Below are 9,904 nucleotides of genomic sequence, written 5' to 3'. Positions count from 1 at the left end.
CATATTAGTATAGACTTTATGTTGGCTCAGTACTTGAGCACCACATATACTTTAAATATGGCACTTTTAATATTTTTAGCAAAATCGTAAGTGAAAATACAAGCAATATTAACTTACTTTAGGCAATATTCAAAATAAGATAAATTACATTCATTTACTCAGCATCATGACAAAGAACATCAAGAGTAAATAAATATCTTATCTTTAAAAAATCTTTAATCAAATCTACCATGTGACTAGTTAAAAGGGCCTGGGTTCCACTAAACTGTGGGACAAGTTTCTAAGTTCGGCTGCAGAGTGAACCTGCTTGTATCCTAGCAGGGCCAGAGTGTCATTACACAGATTTTGCACAGTCCTTACGATGTCAAAGCCAAGACGAAGCCTCCAATTTTCCGCAGTTGCTCTAGAGTCCCTGGTGGTGGAGTACCTATAGTTCCACTCGGATGGAGATGACATGTTAGTGTTGGTGTTCTTTGAGATCCACATCTGAATCCTGTCCTCCATATCCAGTCCTACAAACCTGTAGATCTCAGAGGCCTTGTCTATTGGGTTGAATGCCAGGTCCTCGTACCGGACCAGAAGGTAGCGTCCCCGCAGCCACACCGGCCTCTGTAGACCTGTTTCGGCAGAGGCCGCCATGTCCTTACAGGTGCTGGTGATCTGTGACAGGTCCACGTACCGAGGCTGCCGTCCTGTAGCGTTCCATATTTTCCAGGCACGAAACTGATCTGAAAATGCCATCATGCGTGAGGCAAGGATGGCTCTGGGGTCCCTCACTAGGTGGATGATCTTGAGATCCAGACGTGGATCTTCAGTCAGGGTGCGCAGGTCCCCTACCTCAGGGACCCGTACAGTCTTTATAGCTACATGTTTTTTTGACAGACATGACATAGAGGCTAGGGTGAGGTTCAGGGCCCCACACTTCTTTGGACACCAGATTTCATCAGGTGAGTCAGCGGCCACTGCATCCATTCCTCCCAGGCACACAGGAGGTGAACAGAGAGCATGGCTGGAGCTTCGGCGGAAGAAAGAGCTTGTGACATGGTCTTGTGGCTCTGGACGGATGTAACTCTCCATGAAGTGAAGGTCGCAGGTGTAGAGATTAAGGAGGAGGTCCCTGTAGGCTCCCAGAAGGGCCCGGCGGTCCAGGGAGCGACGCAGCCTGCTGCTGGAGTTAGTGAAGGCCTGCTGGACATGGTAGAGCGGCTCAAAGACATAGAAGATCCCTGGGTGCTGGTTAAGGAGTTGCCCAGTGAAGGACGAGCCACTGCGCGTGGTGGCAAACAGCAGGATGTGCTTCCGAGGTGACTCGACAGGCATCCAACTGTCATCACACAAGGCTCTCCACCTGGAGTCTTAAAGAGAGATAACACAAAACGTTAAGCTTTAGATGTGTAACTTCCACAATGTCATACTGACGTCAGTTTCATTCTGCATTACAGTCTCTTTCCTAGTTAGTTCTGTTAAAAGAAGAGTTATTCTCCTTATTTCAGAAGAGTTATTTCAGCACATAAAAGAAGTGAGTCAGTTTTTCACCACAACTTTAGTCTAGGAGAAAGTACACCACTGAATCAAGTCAGTTAAATAATTCAAAGGGTAAGCATGCATGAGTAACTTGCTTGTTTGCTGGTGGTTACCGAGGGAGTTTATGAAATGGCGGATCTCTAAATATAGTGCAAAGAGCTAACGTGTAATTACTGCTGATGAGGAGTTGATTGCGAAAGGGATGTTACTTTTGTCCACAGGAGCTCGGCGCCTGTGAGCTACAGCTGTGCTGTGAGAGAGGATTAATGGAGATAAATTGGGAGATAATTGTAAAACAAAATCACACATATTTAATTTCTCTGTCCTCCCAACTTGCTGGGAATTCCCTTGTTTAATGAACTGCAGCTTGATTCTTAATGCTGTCTCTTACTTTGCCGAACCATTTTGCATGAGTCTGTCCTCCAAACTGCATGTAACTAATATTACCAGTTTTGCTATTATTCTCAGTCAAATGCTTGTCTGCTTGTGCAAATGACCTCAGCTGTTGCTGCTGAACCAAATTCTATCACAAGACAAGTGAATTTTAAAATATTTATATTTTTACATAAAATATATATGCCTACAGCTATACAGATTTTTTGTTCTCTTGTTATGAGGCCAGTATAATATGTGGGACGATCTGGTCTGGCTGTTAAGTTGTACCTCTGTGATGTCTGGTCTGGCAGCGATAGGCTCCCTGACAGGGCCCAGACAGCGAGTCCCTCAGGGTGCGGATGGCTGTGTACTGGACTCCCAGAGATGCACACACCAGCAGCAGTACAGTCTTCCAGGAGCACTCCATCCTACCCCCACCTCTGGCTCTACATCCTTCACACTGGTGCCACCAGGGACGCACAGAGACACACAAAAAGTGATTTCATTTTGATGCATTTTTTAGCTTCATTCAGCTCACGCACATTTACACATTTACACCTGCAGCTGTCTACTGATGGCCAGTAAGGAGCTGTTGCTGAAGCATTTGGGAGCCTTGCTCAAGGGCGCTTCATCAGTAGAAACTAAAGTATGTTTCCTTAAGTTTTCCCATCTAGATTTTACTGGCCCTTTCAGAAACTTTGCCCTTCAATTTGTCTAACAACATTTTCTAGCAGACATTGTGGAAAATATGCTTTTTGTGCTTTCTTGTCAGTGGCAAGATGCCTTAGTTTAGCATAAAGACAGGAAACTGGGAAAGAGCTGGCTCTGACCAAGGAAAACAAAATCTGATAATTAAAAGTCACGAAATACCATGTCTCATATGTTTTTATAAAATGACAATTTGTAGTTCTATGGGGAGTTATGTACCCGTCCAACAAATTAGGCACAGTAGGCTACAACATCTTAAGTAATGAGCTTGAGAGGTGTTGATAGGTGATATTGTTATCTTCTAGACAGTTGGCTGCTTCCCATTATTGCAAATTGTACTAACTGTACTCATTGTACTAAGCTAAGCCAACTAGCAGCTGGTTGTGGCTTTACAACAGCAAGAAAGTATATAAGCATATTTATCAAAATGTCTAACTATTTCTTAACAGCAGATACACACAGGGTAAAAGGTACAACACACAAAAGGGTGCTGGAGAGCAGACAGCACCTTTTAGTATTTCTAACATAAGTAGCTTAAACACTTCGAATAAACAACTTAAAGCTTCAGGATTTAAAGGATCCACTGAAACATGATTGAAAAGGCCAGACCTTCATTGAAAAAAGGTAGCAGTGATGTTCCTATCTACAATAGCCCCACTTCTTAAGATACTGTGAACACAGTTTCATAATTGCATTTCATTTTTGCTTTCCCCTCTTCTGGGTAATTAAGCCTCTAAGCCCAGCAGAGCAACATACCCAGATAAATATAGCTGCCTTCACATAGATGAGCGAAGAAGTTTTCTTTGTACACTTCCACGTTCTTTGCCACTGGGCATGAAAGAGCAAAGGGAAATGTGATTTTCCAAATGGATTTAGAAAAAAAAAAAGGTGCTCCCATCCATTTGTCCCTGTGTACCAACATATGAGATGCCTGGGCACAGGCTGTCCATCACTCAAAGCGAGTACGTGAAAGCAATCGTCATCAAAATCACAGGTAAATGCACATCATATTCCTGATAAAAATAAATGTTGCCTTCCTGTTTGCTTCCTCACCCTCTTTCTGTCGCTCTGTCTCTCTCCAGTATGCCTCTTGTTCATTAATGATGTTTATGTGTCCCTGGCAGGCTCATATCCTCAGGAATGTATCACACTGAGCTGAGATCGGCTTTTGATGTTCCATTAATCACAGACAGTACAAAACCAAATACATTTACTCCATGGGTGAGGGGGGAAAAATCGAGCTGACATCACAAGTCATTCTGTTTGAATCTGGCTAAATACAGCAATCTCAGAATAAATGTATCAGGGGGAGAAACTCAGACTGGTGGTTGCAGACAGGATGATAGTACATGGGCACACTTTGCCTCTTGTTTTAGAACCACTTTAAAGCTGGTTGGTCGGTTCTTACATCACTTTAAGGACAGGAGAGACAGACAAAAAAGCCAAGGAAATATTAACAGAAATGACTGCAGAAAATTTTGCCTCTTACCATCTCAGACATGTGAAAGAAACAATAAAATCTGTTGGTTGCTCAGTCCAAACATCTATTCCGTACAAGTATTGCACAGCTGGGTGACCAAAGGACATCATATGATTCCTGAGCGACAGGTTTTGTTTTCCTTTCCCATCATGATCAGGAATGAAAGCTCCTCCGCTGCACACCCTGCTGCCCTCTGGAGAATGGAGACAGATGCTTCAATGGATTAAAGCAATTTGATTTGCAAGTCCTCCTTTCTCACTGGCTCATATGTTGTCCTGTGCTGGGACTCACAGCAGGAATAACAGATACTCTGTCAACAGCTGGAAGGGGACTGCAGGCTTCAGATGGTCTCTGTTTTTGTATCCCTCATACAATAACAGTTCATACAGGGGATAAAAGCCTCAGGGGCAGGATCAACCAAAGATTACACTGTGCGGTGCATGCTCCTCTGGCAGCTTTCAGTTGTAAATTCAGGCATTGCTGCTGCTGAGATAACATAGCTAGCAGCAAAAGTGTTGGAGATAATGACATTTGTGCACAGTGCAGGAAAGGCAATTGCCTCTGTGGAAAATAAAGGCAACAAATGAGGTTAGAAGCTAGTGATGAGGGTGGGACTGAGGGATTTGGGATGCAAGTGATTGAGGGCTGTGACAGCACTAAAGATTTTGTTATTATAGCACTCGGTGTGTTCACAGATCCTCTGAGTGAGGTTGTTTATTGGCAAAGCCTCATGATCAATCCTGAAAGCCACAGTGAGTTGTGCAAAAGCAGCAACACAAGGAGGAATTTCAAGTCTCCAGTTAGTCTTTCCCCTGTCTTTCTCACGCTCTCTAATCCAACACCACACACACAGGCAGAGTGCCCCAGGCGGAGAGCAGAGAAGCTGCTTCTGACCCCCGGCTACAGGGGAGCTCCTGTGATAGGAGAGTAGATGAATCTTGTTCTACATGATTCCTCCAGAACACACACACAGGCAGAGCAGAAGTACTGAGACGGGAGGAGGGACAATGTAAGAAAAATGTCAGCAGTATAGGATGCTGGAAGATTGTTCTAACTGTTGTTGACAAACACTAACACAGAAAGAGAAAGAGAGAGAGAGAGAGAGAGGTCAGAGCGGATTGTTTTATGTGCAGTGAAAGAAAAAAACACAAAGTGAAACAACTAATGTCAGAATTAGTGATAATGAAACTGAGGAATAAACTATAATGTAAATGAATTAGGAATAAAAAAAAAAAAAGCAGCAACTTCTGCGCTTGTCCCACCAGTCATCTACACAGTGACAGTCTTAACGGTCATACACAAATTTCCATCTGAAAGTAAACGGGCAGTCATTAGATAACATTGCATAGTCCATCCAAAGTCCCTTTTCTATAAGGTTGTGATTTGATAAGCAACTGTTACTCGACGAGTAAAATGAAACACATCACAACACAAAACTGACTCCATGTGTCTGTAAAGTAGGACGAGATCGCTGCAAACTCCCCTCTGAGTGCCGTGTACACCCTCCATGCCTCTGTACAGTGAAGTCCTTCACATGGTGTTTTGTCTTAATATCCTCGCTATAATCTACACGATGATTTGTCTCGGTCTTCAGATATTGGCTGTCGCTCGCTGCGCGTAAAATGCACAACAGTTAAATGATTTTTAAAAAATCATGCCTTACCCTTAGAGCACTCGAGATGGGATTTCTTCAGCCGGTCCAGTCTTCTACAGTGCATTTGTAAAACAAATAAATAAATAAATAAATACAATTACAGCTGTGTGCTGTGTGTGTGTGTGTGTGCGCGCGCGTGTGTGTGTGTGAGAGAGAGAGAGAGGCGCTGCCACCGGTGTCCAGAGCTGAAGTGGATTTAGAGCTGGAGATGCGCCATGGATGGAGAGCAGCGAGACGCTGAATGAGAAGGCATGTCTCACCCCTCCTGAGACCACCAGGCTACTGAAGCCCAGTTTCTAGATTGGATGCAAGATTACCATACCATGCATTACGCTTTGATGCCGTAGGGTACGTTTCATTTACGTCTTGGGAATGCATGCGATGTTAGCAGGTAGTGAATATGCTAGAATCTACACAGTGATCCTCCACTAAGACCAACTACATGGGCATCGGTAATTTCATGTGTTCGCAGGTATAAGAGGAGCAGAGATGGCTCATGTTTTATGTTGGCAGGATGCATGAGCTGCAGCCAAGCATCAACAACCTGGTCTGAGTCCCACATGGACATCAGACTCTTATTCCTTCTTCTCTCACTGTCTCTGCAGGGATTCTCACTAGTCTCAAATGAGGTATTGCACACACACACACACACACACACACACACACCCTCTAACACTCCTCCCATGAGATTAGAGTGACCTCTATTTTTTCTCATTCCAGTGAGGATGACTGCTATCATCAGATATGTGGCCCACCCTCCCTTACTCTGCTGCTGACTACTCTGGTGTGGAAGGATGGGTATCATATCATTGCCCCCGGGGGTTACTGAGGGGTCAGATTTAACCAGTGACAGCTCCATTACTCCTGGGAATGGGGGTCCATTCTGTTTGCAGTTTTTCCATCTATCTCCTGCTGTGGCAGAGTCATGCAGGCTAAAGTGTGTCTTTACTGACATTCATGGGCAGATTGATGAAATAATGTCTATCTTTGCTGAATCTCAGTTCTCTCTTGCGTAATTTCTGTTGAAGCGTTGCCTAAGCAGCAGAGCTGTCATCTATTCTGTGACTCTTTGAACTTTTCGGGCACTACAAGCAAATAGCTACACCAAATCAAAACAGGCAGAAATGGTCTCAGAATTGGGAACCAAACGGCTGGAGCTCTACACAGAAACAAAACAAGCTTTTTCTGATTGTGATACGGGGCCCAGGCACATTATCAGCCAAAGGTTTTACCACACAAAGGATGACAAGCTGCCAAGAATGCCTAGTGAGTGATACAAGAGTGTCCTTTCCTCCACGCCTCTCTGTGCTGATCTCTCACTCTGCCTACAGCATATATTCCCCATCTCTGAGCAGCTGAACGCCCCCACACCTTCTTGGTGAGATTTGAAACAGGCAATAAGAAAAAGTAGATTTTTCTGTGAGCGGAAACTGAATCCTCCACAGGCCTTTGTGTTTAGCTATACCCACATTTGTTCTTCAACACACACTCATGCAAAAAGCACAAAAGCAGATGAGCATTAGAGATTAGGAGGGACTTTCATTTTTCTTTTCCACAGCCGTCATCAACAATTTGGATTCTTGGCTATATCTCTGTGATCCACCTCGTATCAGATCTTTAACATGACAGCAGTCTTTCATCATAAAGTGGATAGAAATGCTCAGCTGAAATCTCTCCACTGTTGAGGATAACACTGTCTCCTTAGCTGTGCACTGACTGATTTTCAATATCTGGGCTTGCCTGCACTTCTGCACCTTCCATTTTCTTTTAAAGATGCGATCCATCAGTCAGATTATCTGTCAGTCAGCTTAACAAAAGAGGAAAACAGTTCTCCTGAAAGTTATCTGAGGGAGGAATTTTGCCTGTGGAAGAAACTCACTTTCTATACACTCCATCTCGTTTGAGAAAGCACAAAAAAGCAGCCCTTTTATTCAGCTCTCCCTGGCTATGAGTGCAATAAGCCGGTGAAAAGAAATCTCATTTCCCCCACTAGTATGCCAGCAGAGACAGCTAAATTTAATTCATCAAGCAACCACACAGGGCTCTCCAGCATACCCTCTCTGCTTCTCACTGGTATTGTTCTGGCAACACCTAAGAACTTCTCCAAAGTTATAGTCACTTGGGCAGTAATAACAGCATGCAAGTGCATTAGTGCATTTAGAGCAAGATTCAGACTGAGCTCATTTGTTTTCTTGCTGAGGACCAGATGAGAACACACACACACACACACACACACACACACACACACACATATATATATATATATATATATACATATATATATATAAACATTGTGTCATTCATGTGCATGTGGCTGCTGGCCCTTCTGTGACAGCCTTATTTGTCCTAAACATGTACTAGTTGTGTAGATGTTAGCATACAGACTCATAAAGCCTTGGCAAGTGTCAGTTTTTTATTCAAGTACGAATATTTTCAATTCATGCAAATGTATCTTGGCGTCAATTCACACCACCCTGGGTGAATTTGCATCTAGTTGTGTCTTACAAATTGCTTTCTTTGTAAATGCAAATTTTTTACAATTTGATTTGCATTCTGTTTCAAAACAGTTAACAGGTTATATCTCATTTGTTTAATTTGTACTAAAAGTAAAGTTTAAAATTATCAGTTTGATTTGGGGTTACGCTCTGGTAGTTTTCCACCAGTTGATTGCCCCCTGGTGGCTGGTTCCACCAAATGTCCATACACCCCACCCTATCCATGATGATGGATGAACCAACCTAAAAAAGTAAAAGTACAAAGCTAAAAAAAATCTATCCCCACAAGTGATATCAGTTACTAGGTAGGTGTGTCACAACAGCAAGACAGCAGCCCCCATATTTGCAATTTCTCAGCTGCACTTTTGCATAGTGGCAGGACGTAATAAAACACCATTCATCTCTATATAGTCTATTGATTCCACTAAGAGTAGATACTGTAGCTGGCTGCTAGCAACTTTCTATGTACCATCTCTGTCAAAAAGTGGATAAGCATATTTCTCCACAATTTTAATTACTTATTAAATCACCAAAAATACATAGTAGGATTATTTTTATTTGATTTCTGCTCTCAAGAGTAGGTCCATCACTTTATAATTCAAATACATATGGAGTTTTTCTTTTTCTTAACTGTTAATGGAGACCATGATTAAATTCGATAATGCTGACCCCAATCAGACTTAGTGTCTAAGTTAGTAAGATTGCTTGTTATCCTGAAGCTCACAGAACTCCTGACCCGGCTCGCCTCAGTTCTGTCTCTGCTGTCCTGTTCAGCAAGCCACTTAGGGAGATGAGGAAGCAATGAATTTGACTCTCCCATACACAATCCGATCACTGGCTGTTTTCTATGAAAACTCCAAATTACAAAACCGAAGCTTTCAGCTAACATTTACCCAGCTGTGGTGTTCCACCCTGCTTGCCAATTTCACAAGGCTTCATTTATTAAATTTAGGTAGAAAGGATCGTAAGCCGAAGTGCTTCGCTGCTGGCAGAGTGCGAGAAATCCATGAGTGACACACAGGATGACAGGATGAAGGAAGAATGTGGGACATGAGGGATGAGAGAGACAGACATTACAGTAGAGAGGAAGAGAAAGAGGGGGAACAAGGAACTTTACATACACCATCTGTGCATCAGACGTGTGGCTGTGCTTGCTGTGTGATTGTTTCTGACGGCGAGAGCTGTTGAATATAAATGGTCTCATTTTCATTCCCCTGTCTACTGAGATCTCCTTTTTTCTAAATTTCAGCTTTAATCTAATAGTATCTGCACATGAGTGAACAAGTCAGTTCTGCTGTTGTGTTGTTGAATCCTGTTGTCTGTTTAAGAAAAAAGCAGAAAACACTTGTAATTACCTGCTGTATCCATGCAGGTAGCTCAGTGACTTGAATTAAAACTTTTCCTGGCTTTAAAGGTTTCTCCTGGCACCCATGAAGAATTTCACAGATGACTCCTTTGACTCTTACAGAAGCAGAAGAACCAATTATATGACTAAGGATTTTCTAGTCTCACCAGCTAGCAGCTGGTTTTGCTTGCAAGAAGATTTTCTTGACAAAATGGCCCCTCATGATTAGTTTTGGGCTACTTACTTGAAAACTTTACTAATTACCAGCACAAGAAATGCAGTAACATTCCTTGTTACTGTACTTTTATTAATCAGTGGTAAGC

The 9,904-nt window shown here is 42.8% G+C and overlaps 1 protein-coding gene and 1 long non-coding RNA gene across 4 annotated transcripts; one reads left to right on the top strand and one right to left on the bottom strand.

Annotated features, from left to right (window-relative positions):
* Positions 1 to 240: 240 nt before the first annotated feature.
* Positions 241 to 5,036, bottom strand: LOC113133103 (carbohydrate sulfotransferase 1). Of its 3 annotated transcripts, XM_026311678.1 has the most exons (5): positions 4,379 to 5,036; positions 4,097 to 4,280; positions 3,661 to 3,772; positions 2,188 to 2,359; positions 241 to 1,355 (listed from the first exon to the last, which is right to left on the bottom strand). In XM_026311678.1, exons 3-5 carry the CDS (start codon positions 3,703 to 3,705, stop codon positions 241 to 243), a joined length of 1,332 nt encoding a protein of 443 aa, XP_026167463.1. In that variant the 5' UTR covers positions 3,706 to 3,772; positions 4,097 to 4,280; positions 4,379 to 5,036. The 3 variants fall into 3 exon arrangements, with proteins under 3 accessions (XP_026167463.1, XP_026167462.1, XP_026167464.1); XM_026311677.1 differs by having other exon boundaries at positions 4,097 to 5,036; XM_026311679.1 differs by lacking the exons at positions 4,097 to 4,280; positions 4,379 to 5,036 and having other exon boundaries at positions 3,661 to 4,020.
* Positions 5,037 to 5,937: 901 nt separating this feature from the next.
* Positions 5,938 to 7,966, top strand: LOC113133104 (uncharacterized). Its single transcript, XR_003295954.2, has 3 exons — positions 5,938 to 6,089; positions 6,214 to 6,370; positions 6,462 to 7,966. It is a non-coding gene; the product is annotated as an uncharacterized LOC113133104 (long non-coding RNA).
* The last annotated feature ends 1,938 nt before the right edge of the window (positions 7,967 to 9,904 follow it).

Source organism: Mastacembelus armatus, chromosome 6, assembly GCF_900324485.2.
Source record: "Mastacembelus armatus chromosome 6, fMasArm1.2, whole genome shotgun sequence".
Taxonomy (NCBI): domain Eukaryota; kingdom Metazoa; phylum Chordata; class Actinopteri; order Synbranchiformes; family Mastacembelidae; genus Mastacembelus; species Mastacembelus armatus.
Note: the sequence above shows the minus strand (reverse complement) of the source record. Positions and strands in the feature narration are given on the sequence as shown.